This window comes from Sinohyriopsis cumingii, chromosome 6 (assembly GCF_028554795.1).
Source record: "Sinohyriopsis cumingii isolate HCF-2022 chromosome 6, ASM2855479v2, whole genome shotgun sequence".
NCBI classification, from domain to species: Eukaryota; Metazoa; Mollusca; class Bivalvia; order Unionida; family Unionidae; genus Sinohyriopsis; species Sinohyriopsis cumingii.
The window spans coordinates 138,454,157-138,477,622 of record NC_142966.1 but is presented as its reverse complement, the minus strand read 5'-3'; the positions used below and the strand labels follow the sequence as shown (position 1 = coordinate 138,477,622).

General features: G+C 36.8%; 1 protein-coding gene across 1 annotated transcript in view; it reads left to right on the top strand.

Annotated features, from left to right (window-relative positions):
* LOC149798089 (cholinesterase-like) overlaps window positions 1-23,466 on the top strand; it is a 36,073-nt gene that overhangs the window by 3,632 nt on the left and 8,975 nt on the right. The window contains exons 2-3 of the mRNA XM_089963180.1: window positions 12,746-14,003; window positions 21,848-22,112. Coding sequence (XP_089819306.1) covers window positions 12,764-14,003; window positions 21,848-22,112 — 1,505 coding nt within the window. The 5' untranslated portion in view covers window positions 12,746-12,763. The remainder of the gene's footprint in view (window positions 1-12,745; window positions 14,004-21,847; window positions 22,113-23,466) is intronic.

Sequence of the window (23,466 nt, the reverse complement as noted above, 5' to 3'; positions counted from 1 at the left end):
TACACTATGGAATAGGTATTATAGAACACCCCTCTGTGAGCACTACAGTATGTAATAGGTACTATTGAACACCCCTCTGTGCTGATGAACCTATGCATAGAGCCATGATTTACGCACATTTATATATACAGTTGACCACCTTTTTGGAAGTATGAGGGACTTCTTAATTCTACATTACACTCATGCAGATTTTGTCATTAATTAGAAGCCGGTTTGAAGATTAATCTGGGTTACTATTCAATAATGTCATTGATAGGTAAATATTGACATTTTAAGGATTCAGGTAATTTTCAAAATGTTTCCCACTCTTTAAAAACCACTCGACTATTTTCCTTCCTTCAGTGACTCTCCCCCTCCATTGCATCGCAGTTTTAGAACAGGGTGACATCGGCGCATATTATATCAATTTTTTCCTCCCTCTCTCCCTCTGTCTATCACACACACACACACACACACACACACACACACACACACACACACGAAATATAAAGCGTAGGATTGCCAGTAATGGTGAGATAAAATGCTGATCGATCAGGTGAAAGATTTATGCAAGCCATGTCAGGCTGAATACTGTTAACTCTGAAGATGTGTGAACGTGTGAAGTAAACATGTCGTCTTGCTGATGGAATGGTAACATATATTCTCGTTTCTTGCTGTTTTTATAGTAATCTATAATCATAACCAAAGTGCAACAACTTTGGGTGAGCTTATGACTTAAGAGTTTAGATGGGGTTCAGGTTACAAGAGAAGAGACGGACGGTCAGGGTGGATACAGGGAATTGCAAAAACACTGACACGATGTTGTCACTAATTGTCAACTATGGATAAAAAATTAACATTAAAAGATATATATTCCATTATTTTACACAAAGTATTATAAATTACAATAGGAGTGACTTATGTTAACTGCATTGGTAACACGTGAAGTTAGAATATGTTTACCTATTTTTAACTCAGTGGTTATTCATTCATCACATGCTGTTATTTGATGAATATTTCCTCAGAATATCTATGTCGTGCGACATATAATGCCTCCATACATATTTCGACTGATACTGGACGGTCACGTCTATTATCGTTTTTGTAGGACATTGACCTAAAATAAACTCGTAAATGATAGAAGCTGAGAAATGTTTGTAATAAATACACCGTGCTGAGAAGCACAAGAGATGTTTGATTTTCCAGTTGTTACTTATATTTCTACTGTATCTGCCGCATCTATTCACAATCATGTAGAGGGCACATGTTGTTTGTGCTAAGATTTTCTGGTGAAGTTCACTTGTACCCGGCCTAAATTGGCAAGCCAAAATCGCAGGCCTGTAACTAGCAAATCATATTTGTCCGTTGATTGGTTGGTCAGCAACTTCATTGTCACAATAGTAATGCCATTTCCATAACAGCTATTCTGGAAACTTCTCCCTGGGCTGCAATCATTGGTTGGTAGCTCCATATCAGCGCAGCGCATCATGGGAAAAAACAACGGAAGAGGAAATGCGTTTTGTGAAAATATAAATAAATAAATAAATAAAAACAAAACGGAAAAAGACTCAAAAACAACAACAAACCCAGGAAAAAAAACGTCTGTACAGATGGGATTAGTTTCATGAAGGAGATGGAGAAATAATAAATAGCCGAAAGTACAACATATACATGTACAACGGAGCTACACGTTTCCAAACTATGGAAAATGACTTGAAGTAAGTCGATACGGGAAAAACAAGTGCCTCTTAAAACAACTACAACGCTAGAGTAGTGTGTGTGTGTGTGTGATTTTGATTTTTAACGTAGATTTAAAAAAATTTCAGTCATATCGCTACGATGTCTGCAGTGTGACAGTTTATAGTGATGCCTAGCACTGGGGTATCATGCCGCAGACTTGTAGCATGGCGTCCCACCCAGTCACATTATCCTGACACCAGGCTGCCCAGTCATAACACTAACCTCTTAATGCTGAGCGCCAAGGGAGGCAGCTATTAGTACCATATTTGTAAGTCTTTGGTATGACTTGGCCGGGGATCGACCCCCACGACATCCCGCATCCGAGGCCACCGGAACGGTCTCGCTCGATTAGTAATGATCTAGTTGATAGCATGATTTCGAATCGATGTTTGTAGCAAACTTTGATCACAGGCGATAGCTTTACATAAATTACTGACAGAGGAATGGATATGCATTCGATATAATAGACAAAGGACCTTTAAAATCAGTATCTAACAGAATTTTTACTGCAGCTGCTGCTGCTACTACTACTACTACTACTAATAATAATAAACTGCAATGTGCATAACTTGTTTTTACAGTTTTGCTTTTCTCATTCACTATTTCACTCACAACCATTTCTTCTACAGTCATGACAATTGAGTAGCAAATTTATATATTATGAACAACTGGAATATCATTATTAGGTTAGATAGAAAATGAGCAAGAGTTTCTGTTATTTATAGCTGTAATGAAAGTATACTTATTCTTGAAAGTTAAAATCAAAGTCTTGTCAGTATAGTTAATGTCTGTACTGATTAATTTTGTCATTCATTTTAGAGATATGCAAATTTGATTTATGTTTTGTGTTTCGACACACATAATGTTTAAATAAGTACAAAAAAACGAAACGAAACAAAAATGACATGACTGTTATCCCCATGTAACTTTTAAAAAGGCGGGAATTATGACTTCGTGTCTGCCTGCCCCTCTCACCCTCCATTAGTAAAGCAGTTTATTTCCTGCATTATTAAATATACAAACTTGAAACTTTGGGATAAGATCCCTGGGAGTCTTCACACACGCACGCACACACATGATGGTTTTAGATATTTCATTATAATTCTTGGGAGGAGACCAGTTTCTGGGAATAGTTATTGTTTGTTAGAATCTAAAGATTTAAAACCTTGTAGGTAGAGATCTTAAGTTTGTGTCATGCCAATTTATAATGCTGTTTGACCTCTAGCTTTTTTCATACTGCTAATAGAGGTCATCTCATTCTTATCTTAATAGTTTCTTGATTTGCTAGATAGATGAACTGGTTTTCTGATATATGTTTAGAGGACTCAGGGTACTAATTCAGTTCCCATAGTAAACCTATGCAAACACCATGATATTAAAAATTCAAAAACTTAAAATTGTTAAGTGCTCATGATCAAACCGATATTTATCAGTATAGATGAAACCTGGATGTCAGCTTCTGTGTAGAGGAAAGTATATGAGCAGCGGCATTTTCTGGACCTGCATGTGTTTGAAACATGTGCTTACAATTCCGCACCAAAGAGTCCGGTGCTAATTTTAGTAATGAGTGTTCCAAACTCATGACTGTTAAAGGACTGAAATTCCATCAATAAAACAATGTTTGTTTACTTACAACAAGGATAAGCTCTCAAAAGATTCTTTTTCCTAAAATATAACTTACATTATTAACCAATCCTGGTCAGCCTAACCAATATATACTATATTGTATGTTCACTCATTTCCAGGCTGCTTCCCATTTTTCCATGCCATTATTACCGTGTGTCCTAGAATCCACTGCATTGCTTCTCGTTACAAGACCAACAAATGGAGATAAATTCTTTCCAATGAAGGTTACCAGCAACACTTTCTTTATCGAAGACAATTTAAACTAAATACACACTGAACTCTCATATTTTTTATTTTAGCCTGTAGATATTTTAGAAAAGGAACTTTATGTAGGGTAAGACGATGATTATGATCGATAAACTTGTATTTACACAAAAAACTGAACGACGCCACAATTACTTACTATAGAGGTATGTCATAAATACAAAACCAGACTCGTGTTTCGTATCGAGTCAGGGGAAAGAACTCGTTTGATATGGCTTAGTAATATGTCTCGGCTTGAGGGTCTCGACGTATCCCTACGACGTATCAAATTCATTTTTTTTCGCCTACTCAGAAACAAACATGTATGCAGTTTTGTGTATTTCTGTTGTAAATTTACAGAAAAATGTTTCAAAAGGTTGTATGCTAATCAGTTCATATTCCACACTTTCTGGAGATTTTTCCTTTCCCCTAAGCCTAATCAAGCATCCTAAATTGTATTGCAAGAACTAACGTGCCTTTCTTTAATACGTTACAGTTAAACCACCTTACGCAAACATGCAGTACTGTACCGGCCTTAGCAAACGCGGGGCCCGATTAGGATCATTTTTGCGGGGCCCACTGTATTTACGCGCTGGGATGCCTGTGAACACGGCATTTTGAAATAAACTTTTAAACAAGTTATATATGAGATTGAACTGAAAATTTTCTTCCATCCCTTTAAAATTACTTTCTCTCTATAGAAATATTTTAAAAAATTACTAACGCGCAGGGTCCTTGTGGGGGCCGAAACGCCTAAGCATGGAATCTATAGGCATAGTCGGATGTCTTGTACATCGTTTAAGAACTGCATCAATCTAAGGGGCTGTAAACATCTGCGATGGATTTTATTCCACGATTTCGTTAATCAAATCACTTTCGAGATGTATAACTTTGCACCGAGCTTCTGTGTATTAAATACAGTGTTATTTTCAAATTAGACTTCAATTTCTTAAATGATCAGAACTGTGAAACAAATTACTATTTTAGAACAAAATTGTTTTTAATAGATGAAATAAAATAAAGCGAAGAATAATCCGTCGTGGCAATTAACTAAATGGTAATATTCGTATCTGTTTCTTATAGTTTCATGTCTAATACATGTATTCTACACAACCATTCTTGCAATATCTTTTTAAAACGTATGATTTCAAAAGTTATACGTTTTACTAAATAGTTTTTGCTCTCCATGTGTCTACGTAAATACCAACTCAGTCTGTTTGACGTAACAATCCTATTAAAGCGCCTATTGTTAACAGTTCTTAGGATCTTTTAGATAAAGTCAGCTGACTGATGTAATTCTTTGTGCATGCTTTATAAGGGTATTATAAATAATACAATATTTATATGTGTGTAAATATATGTGTGTGTATATGTATGTGCGTGCGTGTGTGTGTGTGTGTGTGTGGGGGGGAATGTAGCCCACATAATCAAATTATGGAATAAACTATAACAAATGTACAAAATGTGACATTTTACCGGACACACCATTACCAAATATATGTTTGACTTTAAGTGCGAAGCTCTCAAGCCTTGCTTTCTGACGAGTCAGTCAGTTTTTAATATAACATTCTTTATTAACACGCTTTTGCCAAGATAACATTCTTTATTCACACACTTATGCCAAGATAATATTCTTTATTTACACACTTATGCCAAGATAACATTATTTACACACTTATGCCAGGGTAACATTATTTATTTACACACTTATACCAATATAACATTCTTTTTTTACACGCTTTTGCTAAGATAAACGACTCCTTCATGTAATATGTTTCACATACGAAAGCATATGTTATAGGCCTAGAGTACAAAATGTCCACCCTTTTTGGCTAATGGGCTAATGCTGTTTAAATTGTTTGACAAGTGATTCATACCTCTTAGCTGACCAAAATTCCAGTGGGAAAAAGCACATCATTATCTTGTATATCTACAGTCATTTCTGTTTCACGTAAATGCGCCACGAATTGAATTAAGTGTTAAAATAATTAGGACTCCAGTGGCATCTCGCAGTGTTCGAAAAAACAAATGAAGAACACGTTTATCTACTTAATGCCTGTGCTGCTTTGCAAATATATATTAAATTATAAATGAGAAAACATTTCCTCTGTCGATTTTGAAAATCTCCAATACATTACATGTCAGTTGAAAAGAAAAGTGGGGAGGAGGCAAGGTTTTATCTATGTCAATAATGTTGATTTTATTCAATATTATTATTATTTTATTTGTTGGCCATCTAGTCTGATGCTTCTGCATTGAGTTTGACGTAAATGATAACGGCAGTTTATTACATGCTGCATTAAATTCAGTATCAAGAAAAAAGTATTGGTGATAGTCCAACTCCGTGTGTTTACTGGTACATTTATGTAATAGTTTGGATTTTCAAATGAAGGTATTAAAAGCTTCAGAAAGCTTACATGTAAGCGTTATATCTCGTTCTTGTGTTAAATGTAGTGTTAAATGTAGATTCGAGACGTTTCATGTCTTTCAGTAATGCCTCAGAATTAAAAAATAAAGTTCTTTGCTCTTACTTTGTCAGTGGCGTCGCTAGGGGGGTGCGGGGGTGCGGAGCGCACCGGGTGACACCATCTCAGAGGGGTGACACCAAAATGAAAAATTGCAAATTTTACAGAGCACACACTGCTCGGTCTAGTCGGATTTCATAAGCGGATAACCGATCATAGTTAAATACATGACTAGCAGGCACAGCAGTGGCGTCGCTAGGGGGATGCGGGGGGTGCGGACTGCACCGGGTGACACCATCAGAGGCGGTGACACCAAAATGACATTACTAAGGATTCTGTATGGTCTGTTACGGAAGGAGGACTGTGGGGGTGACACCATGAGCTACCGCACTGGGTGACACCAACCCGAGTGACGCCAATGTACTTTGTAATAGGATTGATTTATGATCCCGATGAATGGCTTTGTCAAAGTTAAAATAATAAATATTTTAGGCTTAAATATATTGTGTCTTCACCACTATCATCACCACTATCATCACCACGATAGTCAAGACTTAAAATCGTTATGTAGCACACGCTGATAATTTCCATATTCAACCTGATGTCGTAGAAAAGACCGTGAACGACAGCATATGCTTATAAGGACATACTCAAAAATATTCAAGTCAGAAGTTCTCGCAAAGAAATCGACAGCGTTTATCTCTGACGTTTGTGGTTCTATATTGTTTGAGTTGACACAACAGTGTCGGACGGAAGACAGAAATCGTTTAAGACTACCCATCAAACTTGACATTCTGAAATCTCTCGGTATTGATCAAATTTAGCAGGCCTGTTTAATTAAAAGCTTCCAAGATCATCGACGAGATTCAGAACAAAGAGTTCAACATCACAAATTGAAAATCGACCGTGTGTCTCATTTACCTGTTACCGTTACGCAGAATATGTCGTTGCAAAGGGTTATTTATGTAGCAACTGCTTGCCGACAGTATAACGATAAAGACAACATAGTGTGGATGATGCCCAAGCAGAGAAAACAGACATACTACAACGGAAGTAAAATTTACGTGAGCTAGCACATTGAACGAATCCAAACAAAGAAGATACAGAACAGGAATTTCTAACGACACCGCGTGCAGGCATCATAAGATGTTGCAAATTCAGAGGAATTTCCCCTTCCTATACTTCAAAAGTTCACATACAAGTAATACATGAAATTTCCTGTTTCGAGAAATTTAACATTCCTGACGACAAATACATTTACGTGTATCTCAGCATGAATCATTTGGATGCTAGTCTCAATACCTTGGGATTTCTCCGATATCGATACTATTGAGAAAAATTTGAAAAAAAGGATTCAATAATCGGAAGCAACATTGATAGTGTGGAAAGAAATGTTAGAGTTTGGAGTCGCGTCCTTGTGTTTCTGATGGAAAACGAAAGATTCCCACATTTAGCGATGCGTCTGTCTCTGTTTGTCTGCGATTTATATTTTTAACGTAGCTTTTAACACGTTTTCATTCATATCACTACGATGTCTGCAGTGTGGCAGTTTATAGTGATGTCTAACACTGGGGTATCATGCCGCGGACATGTAGTATCATGTCCCACCAAAAGATTATCCTGACACCAGGCCGACCAGTCCAAATACTAACTTCTTAATGCTGACCGCCAAGCGAGGCAGCTGCTTGTACCATTTTAATAAGTCTTTGGTACGACTCAGCCGGGGTTCTAACCCACGACCACCTGCATCCGAAGCAGATGCTCTAATCACTTAGGCCACCGAAGCGGTTGTAGCGATACCTTATTGATTTTGATTATCGGAACTACACTTATCGATACGTCATTGATTTTGATTATCGGAACTACACTTATCGATACGTCATTGATTTTGATTATCGGTGCTACATTTATCGATACGTCATTGATTTTGATTATCGGTGCTACATTTATCGATACGTCATTGATTTTGATTATCGGTGCTACATTTATAGATACATCAACAAACAAGACAGTAATGGAAATCCGCAGTCATAATCAGAAAAGGAAGACAAAGAAATGGTACCCGTCAAATTGCATTGATCCTTATAACTTTTTGATGTTTACAATAAAATAATATTCACGTGACTAACTTGATTTGTGATACGTCCATCTTCTTGCAGCGGGTATATTCAGGGCGGACTAGAAATATATATTTAGTGTACGCAACACTATTACAGATTTCGCAAATTGTACTTTGGACCCCACTGATAACTGGGAAAAAAGATTTCGATTCAGATCGATAGTGCTACTGTTGTAAATTTTATACATTGATTGCTCAGAATATGTCTCGGTACGGAAAGTCCTGCTGAAACATTTTGCATAAAAGGCAACGGAATACCCTCAAAAGCAATCAGGAACTAAAATTATGTACATGAGAAAAAGAAAAGCATAGTTAAAAGATTCCATTCCTTACATGGCTATATCACTGAGTAAGACGCCTAAAGCGTCTAGAGTGACTGAAATGTCTAAAGGGTGTTCCTCATTTCCTTTAAGACAGGACCAAAACACACGCAATAGGACCCCATTTTCGATGCAGAACGCTACGACCCGTACTCTGTGGACACTTAGCAGAGAGAGACTTTCTATAAGTGTAGAAGAATCAATATTCTGATGCCTTTGATTTTCAACATGAAATATTCAAATATTTTCTTCCGTCGACGTGTAAATTGAGTGTTAGTCTCTATTTGTCTTGCATTTTATTTGCCTTCTGACCAGCTTTAGCAATTTCACCAGCACATGAAGGACCATTATATCGCAGTGTGATAACACATAAAGGACCATTATATCGCAGTGTGATAACACAAGCTTTATATGTTCACGAGAAGTCAGTTTATTCAAAGTCATGCGACTGGGGATGCATGCATATCCATAACTATGCTAGGAAGAAATTCACTCCACTTTGACGATATACCACACTTACCAATAATTGTGTGTAGTTAGCGATTTACACCAGTATGCTCCACACTGGAAGGATCTACGCAACCAAAACGTCTTAGATTTGATGCCTGCCAGCATCAACACTAACAAGATGTGCCCATGCAAAGCATCATGTCGCCAAATAAAAATAAACAAAAAGTAATAAAGAAATTAAAACAAAACTAACATTTTCCGCTGCTGCTGCTGTGTTCATTTTCTGTATTCCTGTTCATGTTATACTTAACTGTCATGTTTGACTTATTTATCCATACAATTAAAAATAATAGTAATGACTGCAACCTCAGTTCTCAAGTGCTAGACAGTCGACAATGGGAGGCATTGTGTCTTTGCCATCTCTTGACCATGCCAATGAAGAATCTAACGGTTAGGGTAAAACAGAATTTGTCAAATGTTTGGTCGGACATAAACAACACTCGTTCGATTGTCCTTTTCATAGTCCCATATTACAGAGAGTGGCAGCCCCCTTGTTCGTTACTCACGTAAACTCAAGGAGAACACATTTCGTTTGTGGAGGGTATAGCTCGTGAAGACGGCTGGATCGTGTCTGATTCTAATCAAACTCATCTTGTCTTCTATGAATCGTTAGTTGAAGATGACGAAGAAATCTAACTCTGGTTACACGAAACGGGCATCAAGACAACGCTAGTATTATTTACCATCAGTCTGTATGCACATTGTTCCTCGACAGTCTCAGAGACAAATCGCAAGTACATGTGCTCCCGGAACATTTCGGATTGCTTTGGCTAAATTATTACCATAACGGTATCGAGCTTTCGCAACACGTATATCCTATTTACGGGTCGATTTTTTAAACGATGGTGGTCCAGTGGTCACATCGTTGCCATTTTTCTCTGTCTGCCTAAAATATGAATACCTCCTACATTAACTCGTGCAGTCACGCCCCCACACCTCAGTGATAGCTATACATGTAATTGGCGTTCAATATGACATCAGTTACGTCTGACGCAGCCGCTTCGATTCAGGCGCTTTATACCATACATACATGCATTTGTTTGAAGCCATTCTGAAAGAAGTGTTGTGCTGTTTTATTTTGACGGAACATCAATACCTACCAGTAATTATTCACATACTTTTTTTCTCTTCAGAAAAGCATATGGAAGAATTGACGCAACTCGCAGATTAGAGAATCGATAACATATAAAACAAATTCCCAATGGTTATTCTTTTCAGCAAAGGAAAGTTATGAGCTTTTGCATTGAGTAACAAGTCCAAGGTTCAGTTCCATATTTGCAAATTTATGGGACAGGAACACGAGCCTGTTTTGTACTGGAAATTCTCTTCATGTTTGTTTGACAGTATTACATATGCTAAGTCAGAAGTAATGCGCTTTTATACTGTTGAAAATGCGCTAGAACATCAATTTTATCGTTTAATTATAGGACTGAATCATGTTGGCGTAGTTCCCGTCTCCCATTTTCCCATTCCATGCCATCATGCAACACGACTATTGAGTTTATGTACATGGGCTATATGTCTCTACCGACAAACATCTACTATGAAAGGAAAATGAGCTGAAAGGAACATGATAATTGTAAGTTTTAACCTACAAACTACGAATTCGTGAATTTATCAATCGTGATATCAGAGGAATCTGTCATTTATCATTCGTGTCATCAAAGAAGAGATCATTTATCATTCGTGATATCAGAGGAGTCTGTTATTTATCGTTCATGATATCAGAAGAGTGTCATTTATCATTCTTGATATCAGAGGAGTCTTATTTATCATTAATGATATCAGACGTGTCTGTCATTTATTATTCGAGATATCAGAGGTGTGTGTCACTTATCATTCGTAATATCAGAGGAGTCTGTCATTTATCATTCGTGATATCAGAGGAGTCTGTCTTTTATCATTCGTGATATCAGAGGAGTCTTTTTTATCATTAATTATATCAGAGGTGTCTGTCATTTATCATTCATGTTATCAAAGAAGTCTGTCACTTATCATTCGTGGTATCAGAGGAGTCTATCATTGATGATTCATGATATCAAAAGAATCTGTCATTTATCATTCGTGATATCTGAGGAGTCTATCAGTTATCATTCATGATATCAGAGGAGTCTTTTTTATCATTAATGATATCAGAGGAGTCTGTCATTTATCATTCGTGATATCAGTGGTGCGTGTCACTCATCATTCGTGGTATCAGAGGAGTCTGTCATTTATCATTCGTGATATCAAAGGAGTCTGTCATTTATCATTCGTGATATCAACGGAGTCTGTCATTTATCGTTTCGTTCTTTTCCTAATACATCTTGTTATTGAATATGTTTAGTACGAGCTGAGTCAGCAGTTGATATCATCTGGTCCCGCTGCAGTATCATTAATTCAACCAAGAGATCATTTGTAACCTAATTTTGACCTGGAAAATGAATCCAGGTGTATTTAAAAGAGTTAGGAAGGGTTAGTCGATAGGTCTGTATTATACAATTCAGTAATCCCTTTGCACAGACCGAGTTACGAATTAGTCTCACTTGTCCACTGCTTGTAAAAGTGTCCGCAACGAGATCAGCATCACGTAGCAGATGTGATGTATTGCGTTTAACGTCATACTAACAACGTCTTGCATAGGTACCTGACCATATACAGTAGCACTAGGCACCGATATTGAACGTGAACGATTAAAAACACTTTTCATTCAGAAAAATATAAGTTGTTCAAATTTTGTTTTTGTTGTAGCTCCTCGTTTTAAATACAGTTGAAGTATAACTTGCAATGGTGATCTTTTGTTTCTAAAAGTTGTATCAAATTAAAATTATTTTCATTCTTTATTGACGTCAGCCAAATGAGATGATATAATATTAATATACATATAAATTATATAAAACATACGTTGCATGGTGATCTTTATTTCTAAATGTTGTATGAAAGTAACATCATTTTCACGTTTCATAGTTTTTGCTTTGATTACGTGATATGCATAATTCATATTCGGCTTATTTTGACGACAGCATTCATTACACGGATATTAAATCAAATGATCTTGAGAACGCTAAAATGATTTTCCCAAGAAACTAGAATAAAGTATTATATCTATTTATAATTATTTAATTTCGGGAAAATCAGACTCTTCTCCGTGAACTTTCTTAGTTTGAAAATTCTTTTATATCAATGACTAAATTATTTTTCTGTTTTAAAAGATGCAAGTACATCCAGCATAACAACAAACAAGAGCTTCAAACGAAATCACTTCCATATATGCCATAGAATTGTTAATTTGGGATTGATAATAAAGTACTTCTAGTCGCGAAGAAAGTAGAATTTTGGTATCCGATAAAGATAAAAGAATATAAAATAGGTTGAGCGCAATTTCAAAAGGATTAATTCAAGTCCATTTGTCATTAAGTACTTTCATTATTTTAGATTCTCCGATTTGTGTATTTTATGTCAATCTGAACAATATGACAATGAATATTCAGTTCCATTCTCCATTTTGGAAAGTTTTGAATTTTATTGAATCCTGAATTCTAAATAAGCAAATAAGGTTTTGAATACTTAATTCTATATAAGCAAATAAAGAAAGAACACAAACACTCCAAAAAGATTGATGACTTCAGTAATTCCCATTCATTGTGAAACATTGACCTCTCTCTCTCTCTCTTTCACACACACACACACACACACACACACACACACAAAGATACACCTTTATTTGATTGTTGAGTTAAATATAACTTATTGTTTAATTGCAGGAAGGACACTGCTAGATCATGGCGTCTCTTCTTGTCAATTTCTTGTGCCCGGTGCTCATCTGCTGTGTCTTTCTTCCGGTTGATGGAGCGGTGGTGGAGACGCTGAATGGACATGTGCAGGGATTTACAGAGAATGTGCTCAACACCAATATTGATATCTACCTCAGCATTCCCTACGCCAAACCGCCTCTCGGATCTCTGAGGTTCCGAAAACCGGAACCTGTGGAAAATTGGGATTCGGTTCTTTCAACCACGAAACGTCCCAATTCGTGCTTCCAAACCATAGATAACAGTTGGGATCGCTTCCAGGGCGTGGAGATGTGGAATGCCAACACACGGCTTAGCGAGGACTGTTTGTATCTCAGCTTGTGGGTTCCAAAAAATATTGACGGGAAACTTGCCACACTAATATGGATATATGGCGGCTTCTTTGTATTGGGGACATCAACTCTCGATATTTATGATGGAAAATTACTTGCTGCAAAAAATAATGTGATAGTTGCTTCTATTCAGTACAGGCTAGGTCCCCTTGGCTTCTTATATTTGGGGTCTGATGATGTTCCGGGAAACATGGGTCTATGGGACCAACAGATGGCAATAAAATGGATTTATGACAACATTGAAATATTTGGAGGGGACAAAACACGAATTACATTGTTCGGGGAGAGTGCAGGTGCAGCCAGTGTGAGTTATCATTGTCTTTCGAAACATTCCCAACAATACTTCACAAATGCCATATTAGAAAGTGGATCTGCCTTAAGCGACTGGGCATTCATGCCACCAGATGTCGCTATAAGGTATGCTGAAGAGCTTGGGCGGAAAGTCGAATGTGAAACTTCCAACCGCGACAGTCTAGTAGAGTGCTTAATGTCTGCTGACGCTCACAATTTGACGGAAAAAGTATGGAATTTCATGGGTGATTTCATAACATACATGTTCGCCCCAACACTAGATGGGGCATTCCTGGAAAAATTTCCTCTGGATCTTTTAAACTCAGGTCTGATGAAAAACTGCAGCATGTTAGCTGGAGTGACCAAGGATGAGGGGACATATTTTCTGGCATATTTTGTTCAGGATTATTTTCCGAATAATAAACTATGGAGTCCTGACATGATGTCTCGAGATACATTTCTAGGTGCCTTAGAACAGGTAGTACCGATGCAGGGGTCCCTGATGAAGGAAGCGGTTGTGTACGAATATGAACTGTCCAAATTGGCCAGTGAAAGAGGCAGCTATATCGACGTTCTAGATGAGGCAGGTAAGGGCATATAGGTATTGACACCTCAGACCCTTAGAAATATGACTTTGCATTTAATGGATCTTTGTTATCAGAATAATTTTAACTACAGACGGCAAAAAACTAATCTCATTGTATGGTGTCCGATTATTACTGACTACTTAGAGTCGAAAAACATTTATTTCCTTGAAGTAAATCACGTTTCTAAACATTGGGTAAACCAGAATGCGACCCTAGAATGCATCTAACTCCGTGAGCTGCAATGCACAAAATTTCACCATTCCGGGTTTTAGGTTTGTGAACGATGATGATGATGATACTGGTGTGTGTTTATTTGTCTCTGTGAATTGGATTTGTAACGTAGCTTAAAAAAACCCCAGTCATATCGCTACGATGTCTGCAGGGTGGCAATTTATAGTGATGTCTAACACTGGGGCATCATGCCGCAGACATGTAGCATCATGTCCCACCCATTCACATTATCCTGACACCAGGCCGACCAGTCCTAACACTAACCTCTTAATGCTGAGCGCCAAGCGAGGCAGATGTTAGTACCATTTTTCTATAAGTCTTCGGTAGGACTCGGACGGGCAATTTTTATGATAATTTAATAGATAATATAGTAGATACTGTAGTAGATTGTATAAATAAATGTTTTATCTATAGGGGTATGCAAAATAGTATTAAAGCTCTTTTTAATGCGAAGAAATCCATATGTGAAGCTGTCTACCCAAATGCCAATCTCTCGCTGTTAAATTCTGATTACTCAGTCTATAGGCATTATTATTATTATTATTATTATTACTATTATTATTATTATTATTATAAAAGTATAACTAGAAATAGTGGTGGTGGTAATGATAATAGCAACATCAGCTTCATCATCATCAGTAGTAGTAGTAGTAGCAGTAATGGTAGTAGTAGTAGTAGTAGTAGCAATAGTAATAGTAGTAGTAGTAGTAGTAGACTTGTTCATCCATTGTTTCAATACTCTACTGTTAGATTCTGGTAATTCGGTCTATATCGCTTTTTATCCCTATTGCATTTGTCTCCTTCTTCATTTTATTCTAATAACTGTTCCAATTATTGCCTAGAAGAAAATGAAGTACCATGCATTTAGCTTAAACATTACGTATATCAAAATTGAGATCGGTTGAGGATATGTCTCATTATTCTGTTGACACATTTTCTGTCATGGGGAGAACGGTTTGATCAAGCCCCCATGGGACTTAAACCCACTTAATCTTTGACGATGCAGCTTATAATTAGCGTGAAAGTTCTTTCAATTAAATTTTTTACTACTTGTGTATAGCTTTATCATCATTGGTTTTTCGAGTCAAGGATATCATGACACATATTCTGGAAACTTTCTAAAGTAGAATCATAAATCACCAAAATTATATATAATAGTACGCCATTGAAATTTTGCCCTAAAAAAGACAGTGAGATAAGTTAAGAAAATATGGAAAATTCTGTGATACTTGTTTTATACTAATAATAATACTAAATAAAAGCTTTATACTAATAATAGAATTACCAAGTTTTGGGACTTCGAGGATGAACTTGAGTTTCGTTGCTTAAAAATATGGAGAATACTCTGACAAAACTCTGCATTACACGAGAGCGATTTTTTTTCCAAACTAGAAGGACATTGTGTCAGAAATAGTTGATGTTGATGCACTGATACTTATTATAAATACACAAATAACATCGAGCTCGTGACTGAATTAAAGAGAATCAGGAAAAACAGCCCTTTATTATTTACAACATTTGCACTGAAAAAAAACATGCACTCATCTCTATTGGAAGGGATTACACTTTTGAAGTCGAAAAGGAGTTTAGTTGCATGTTCAATATGAAAAGAAGATGCAGTTTCTTGTTTCTTTTAAAACGTAAATTATATAGTTTATGAGAGCCATGCACCAACATGTCGACTAAATTGCTGAAATCATTACCTTTCATGTGATTACTATTTGGGAACATTGAAATCATTTTGTAGCTTATGTTGTTACTAAATGTATCGGATGAGACATTGAAATCATTTTGTAGCTTATGTTGTTACTAAATGTATCGGATGAGACATTGAAATCATTTTGTAGCTTATGTTGTTACTAAATGTATCGGATGAGACATTGAAATCATTTTGTAGCTTATGTTGTTACTAAATGTATCGGATGAGACATTGAAATCATTTTGTAGCTTATGTTGTTACTAAATGTATCGGATGAGACATTGAAATCATTTTGTAGCTTATGTTGTTACTAAATGTATCGGATGAGACATTGAAATCATTTTGTAGCTTATGTTGTTACTAAATGTATCGGATGAGACATTGAAATCATTTTGTAGCTTATGTTGTTACTAAATGTATCGGATGAGATATTGAAATCATTTTGTAGCTTATGTTGTTACTAAATGTACCGGATGAGCCGCTTACATAATATTGAACAGCTTTTATTTTAGTCTAATAACGTAAACTTGACTCTTTATTACCCATAATGCAACAGACCTTTAACCAGGTCGTTCAAGAATTCCGAAGAAAAGCCCCATATTCGTATCGGACATATTAGCGTTCATTACGAACATTCAGAGGCAACTTAAATGTTCGGAAACAAAAAGAGCATATGTTTAAGAAAATGGAATATCATGAGATTTTATCTGTATTCCCGTACATCATGGTGTCTAGAATTGCAGAATTTGCGTCAAGCAATATTGACTATATCCAGCACTAAGGGAACGTTTGCTATGCCGCCAAGGTGTTAATCAATATAAGCTTGATCCAGTTAAGAGGCAGATGCTGGAAGAAACATATGTTTGATCTCCAGCACATGCGTGCTTTATTTTTGCAAAGCTCTTATTTAATAGCTGAATTAACACGTGTATTTATGCCTTTTGCCATCAAAAATCACAAACTAATTTACGTCGATGATGACCGATGTTTAGGGTCCATCATTCCAGGGGCAACAAAGGAGCCTTGAAGAATTTTCGGAATTTATTTACACTGACTTCTATTTCTTTATGTTCAGATCGTTGATACTGGCGTCTATTTCGTAATGTTCAGATCGTTGACACTGGCGTCTATTTCTTTATGTTCAGATCGTTGACACTGGCGTCTATTTCGTTATGTTCAAATCGTTGACACTGGCGTCTATTTCGTTATGTTCAGATCGTTGACACTGGCGTCTATTTCTTTATGTTCAGATCGTTGACACTGGCGTCTATTTCGTTGTGTTCAGATCATTGACACTGGCGTCTATTTCGTTATGTTCAGATCGTTGACACTGGCGTCTATTTCGTAATGTTCAGATCGTTGAAAAACCACCAGTAATTTTTCTATGGCTAAGGCAGATATATTGGAATTATGATGTTCTGCATCAAAAAATGACTATATATCGTTTGCACTGCAAGCATAGTGGAAGCTAAAAGTAATGTAAATTTCACGAACATGCTTTTTAAAATAATAAATGCCCATATACAAGTTCCTATTTCAAATTACAAGAGTTTTAAAGTATGTATATGTGTACGTAATAGTATTTTACGACACTTTTAATAATGACTATATGGTACCATCTAATATAAGTGAAGTTCTAAAACTGATCAAAATGAAGAATTACATAGGAACTTTCAGACGATTAACACCTCAAAATATACATTAGGATAAAGTGTGTGTGTGTGTGTGTGTGTGTGTGTCAGAGGCGTAGCTGGGGGGGGGGGGCAGGGGGGTACATATGTCCCCGGGCGCCAAGGTACAGGGGCGCCAAAATGAGGCTTACAACGTTACATTATAAAAAGTAAACAAGGGTAATATTCAAAAATGTGATTAAACGGGGAGGGGGCTGGGGCGCCAATTTTATAGTTCGTCCCCGGGCGCAAAATATCATAGCTACGCCTCTGGTGTGTGTGTTTGTGTGTGTGTGATTTGAATTTTTAACGTAGGTTTAACAATTTTACAGTCAGTTTATAGTGATGTCTAGCACTGGGGCATCATGCCGCATACATGTAACATCATGTCCCACCCAGTTACATAATCCTGACACAAGGCCGACCAGTCCTAACAATAACCTCTTAATGCTGAGCTCCGAACGAGGCCGCTGTATTTAGTAGCATTTTTATGTCTTTGGTATGACTCGGCCGGGGTTCGAAACCGCGATATTCCGCCTCCGAGGCGGACGCTCAACCACTTAGGACAGCGGAGCGGTGTCATTAAGATGAATTATTACAAGATATAGCATAAAAGCGTACATAGTAACATTCTGTAAAATGTAAAGGCACAAATATAAATTTCTTAAAATATTTGGCCAACATTAAAAAAACCTAGTCAACAAAAAAACAACAAAAAAAAACAACAAAAAAAAAACGCTTAAATCTGACAAGATGGTCTGTTGTACTTCTCTGGAATTTGAATACTCATTGAACTTCTGATAGTATTTTGCTGGATTCAAGATAGCAGAGGAATCTGTCATTTATCATATGTTCCATGTTCGTGCAAATACAGATTGTTTGTGACATGGGATGGTCCGCTCAGGTAAAGTTACTGGTATCACTTTTGCTTCTCACCATGAGAACGAGAGGTCGCTCTGATGACTGGAGGTCGCCAGGTTTCCAACTTGTCTTGGTGTTTAGTAGTATATTGAGGTCTGTATCAGGTAAGCATTCCAGCAATTGATATTGGATACCATTTGATCCTGCTGAGCTCCATCGAGAGAGTGAGTGCCATTTGGTGCTACTTTGCTCATAGAGAGTCTTGTAATTTTATGAGACTGAAATAGTTTTAGTAATCTTCAGCATTAGCAGATTTCAGATTTGGAGGAACATAGTCATTCGTTCATATAGCGGAAATTCTCAGAGTAATTCTAAAGGCTTTTTGATAATGTTCAGTCAGTGCATCTGAGATTTCTGTTACGGTTGTGACATTTTTATTAGCTTTCTTTAGGTGTTTGATATAACTGTTTTTATTTGTATAAATGATGTTCCTCACCAGATTTAATACTGATTTGACAGATGAATTCAGTGTAGAGAATATGATCTCTCTCTCTCTCTCTCTCTCTCTCTCTCTCTCTCTCTCTCTCAGACGGTACATATTCATATTTTTTTCTTCAGTTGAGTAAATTGTACCGAAGTGTTTAACACCCTTTTCAGTTGCATTATTGTCTTTGCATGTATCACCAATCCATGGTTTGTTGATACTTCTGAGAATTTCCAAAGAATTAGGTTTTGTATTCCAAAATATATTTCCCAATCTGCTTTGTTTAGTTTCCATCTCTCCCGGAGAGCTTTATCTTTGATGATAGTTTTTTTAATAGTATTTTTGAATATTGCCACTACCAATGAAGTAGTCGCAACTTCGCAAAGTTTTCAAAGAAATACTTTTATTTAGTTCCGTATTTCATTGATATCTTTGAAGCCCAGAAATGTAAGATGGCCGTAAGATGGCCGTAAGAGTTGCCGAGTAGATCAAAAGGTGCTAGTAACTGTTCAATCCGAAGGGAAAAATCGGATTGATTGGAATGCTAGCAGGGAGATATTACGGACAAAGTGTAAGAGATTTTTTGTATGGAACACACGGTTAGGTTTAGGCTGTAATGTAGCATTGAGATTAACTTGAATTTGACGAGTTTTATTATTGATAATGAGCACTCGTCCAGCGACCTTTTCGGTATTTTTTGGCAAGGTTTTATAGGCTATGAATCTGTTACGATTATCTGCATCGTTTGTTTTTAACGATGTCTTCCGAAGGCATACAACTATTAAGTTTTTAAGGATGTCTTCCGAAGGCATAGAACTATTACGCTTTTAAGGATGTCTTCCAAAGGCATACATCTATTACTCCATGCTTTTTAAGTTGAAGACTACGTTTGTCAATATTTGAAATCTCAGCAATTTCACCACATTATGTTGTCATATATATTCATGGAAGTGGTGGCAGTACGTGACGTTTTGAAGTTTTCCTTGGTTGGTGTGATACCAAAGTGGCTTTCCAGTGTCCACACTCTCTAGACTCCTAAGATAATTAAAGTTCTTCCATCCTGAAGTCGATTAATTCTTTAACCATCTCTTTATTTGGTTTTCGGAATCATGCATTTCCATCAGTGTCACCTATCTGCTGATCCCTTCGTAGTCAGCATTAACGGTTTGAAATCATATATGTCACACGTTTTTGCTGGCCACTAGAGCTGGTTGATTGAGGCTCTTTTCTTGGGCTGGATTTAATTTTTTTTTGTAGTGGTGGGTTTATATTTTTTATACACTCTCGCTGATTATGTACGTTATCTGCATTCCCTCTTTTGGTGGTTGCTCGCACGGGTTTTGATGGTGTAAAAACTGAATTTGGTTTGATCTTCTGGTCATGGAATGTACGCCTGCGTACAGACATTATATGTGACAGGTCTCTTCGCCATCTTTGACGTGTTGGCGTAGAATTGGCAGCTGCGTTAAATGGAATAGTGGGTTCCACAAATGTTCCTGCCTCAGAAAGTTCCTGCCATTCTTCTGTTTCACTCGTTGAATCTACTGCTCGAGTTTCCGTTTAGGACAGTCTCCTGAGTACACGATATGTTTTGCCTGGCAATGTTTGCATAATAGATAGTGCAAGAAAATTCATTGCGACCCTCCTGGTTTTCTCTTTCCGGCACCATTTTGGTGGGTATATTTGTAACATTTGAAACACCGCAAAGAATTAAGGATGAAACTGTAGTCTTGGATACTCAAGAAACCGGTTTTGATTTGATATAAGCAATTAGCTCAGTCGAATGTCAGCATATAATCGCTTTTAAGAATCAACTTCCCGTCACGGTGAATGAATATTCTGAGATTATGGGTATCTCCACAAAACGTTGTTAGCGAAGACGATTGTAACAATGAGTTACAGTCAAGTAAATAGTCAGAGCTACGTTTTTTTTAACAGTTTCGACTTTACAGCCAAGCTCTGAATGCTTTTGCTATTGCAAAAGGTGATAGCTTTGTTATCGTCTTATTCTCATCAGTTCACTCAACTATGAGAAATCTTGGCCAATTTCCCTGACGAATAATAATCATGGTTCTTTTAAAAGCAGGTCTCACACTGTTGATTAAAGTTTTCTTGTTTCGCCATTGCTGTTCTCCCATCTCACTTCGAAGCTCAAGAATGGGACAGCGCTCTCCTCTAACGTATTACCTTTGCTATGTATATTTAATTTGTATTGCGTGATTGACCTTTGTCCATGACTTAGAGTAGAAGTTTAGGCCTACATGACTAACCCGTGTAAGTCACATGTCTGATGTCATATCAGATAAACAGGTTTACATGGTTTTGAGTTCTAGATACAGCCGTGCTTCTAACCCTAGAATATTAAAGAAACAAATTTTACTTACAGTTTGATGGAAATTTCCATTAAGATGACCCCAATTCTTGTCCTCTAACTGTGTAATAAGTTGTTTTTTTTAGGGTTCTAGTTTTCATGCGAATTTATAACTGGCGGAACACATTGATGATCTTCATCCACAGTCTCCAACATGAAAATATAAGACTTCGTCTCACTGGCTGATAAAATTAGCGATTATGGTAATTACATAGTTACTAGAACATGACCCTTAAGTGGTCGCTGTCAGATCGTCATGTATAGCAGTGGAGATCTGATTTTAATGAGATTGTAATTCAGGCTGAATGTGCGACTGAATTTGCATTGATATTTTTGGACATTAAAAGTCTGCCTTCATAAATCAAATACAAAAATTTAAGTATTTCATCACTATGGTTCTAAGTTCGTGAATAGAAAATAATATCAAATTACAACGGTATTTGTTTTCCATCTAATAAATGTTCAAGGTTATCATAATAGATTAAAACATTTAATCTTTAAATTATTCACCTCCATTGTCTGTTTCAGGTGGCGATAGAAGTTTTAAATGTCCTACTATAGATTTAGCAAGGTATCACAAAACTGTATTCGGAACATCTCAGTCCGTATATATGTACTCATTCGAACATAGGACTTCCGTCGTAACATGGCCGGAATGGATGGGTGTTATACATGGTTATGAACTGGATCTAGTTTTTGGTCAACCATTCAGAGACAACGCCACATATACCTCAGACGAAAAGATTCTCAGCGACACTATAATGAAGTACTGGACAAACTTCGCCAAATACGGGTAACGTATGTCTTCGTTCGATCAATCGAGAGAGAGAGAGAGAGAGAGAGAGAGAGAGAGAGAGAGAGAGAATAAAATATCAACAGAAAACAGAAAACCTCGTTTGGGACCTCGAGTTTTATTTGTATCGCTATTTCATAATTGGTTTTTTTGTGGAACTTTAAAGACCAGTTAATATGATGAACGACTATCATACGCATTACCCCAATCAACCAGCAAATATATTGCCGAAATATTTATAATTTTCAGCATGTTAGAAGCAAGATAAAATATGGCTCTGCTTCAATAGCACGCGGTCGTTCACAACGCTCATATTGTCTAGTCCTTTTTACACGGCATTACCTCTGCAAGTCCTGTTTACACGCCATTACCTCTGTCAGTCCTTTTTACACGGCATTACCTCTGCAAGTCCTGTTTACACGCCATTACCTCTGTCAGTCCTTTTTACACGGCATTAACTCTGTCAGTCTTTTTTATACGCATTACCTCTGCCAGACCTTTTTTTCACACGCCCTTGTCTTGTTAGTCCTTTTTACAGGCCATTACCTCTCTCTGTCCTTTTTAAATTTATGTATGTTTTGAATCTAATCCATTTTGACCTTGTTTCAACCACAACAACAAAATTACTAGCAAACACGTGACGTTTATGCTACCTTTGATACGAGGTCTCCGTGGAACAACATGTTTCGCCTTCGAAACGTTTTATGATATATTATTTTCGTAGCAACAGATAAAATTATGTTTTGCTAACTGTAAAATCAGACGAGTGACGAGTATTTGCGATTATTACATGAGATTACGATCTAAGTACAGTGTTCTTGTTCTGAGTGCAGTGTTCTTGTAGTTCTTCTCACCTTAACGACAAGAACATTAGAACCATGAAGAACTTCGTTCTTGGGTTGATAATCCACACCTCCTCTAAGGTGCAAGTAGACAAGAACAAAGATGACGGAACATCATGAACATTGATCCACCATATTTTTGTTCTGAGATCAACTCGGCTTGTCAGACAAAAACTCTCAGAACAATCAATTACCAATGAAAACGTGTTCTTGATGTTTCTTCGAAATCCAAGAACATGTCGACCAAGGGCGGTTTTTATTGTCTGCTTGTTGCCATCTTGTGTGAAAATGTAGGTAAATCTATAAGGATCGAGGGTTTGAGAAATTTTTTGTTAAAAGGAAGGGTTGATTATATGGAGGGAATACAATGAATCGCCATTACAGTTTTTTTTTTGTTACTACATAAAACAGACCAAGAAACAAACTGTTAGGTTTTGCCAAGGCTCTTGATGAGAGGTAGTCTGAAATGAAATAAAATACACCAGCAGTTTCTCTAGTATACTATTTCCTGA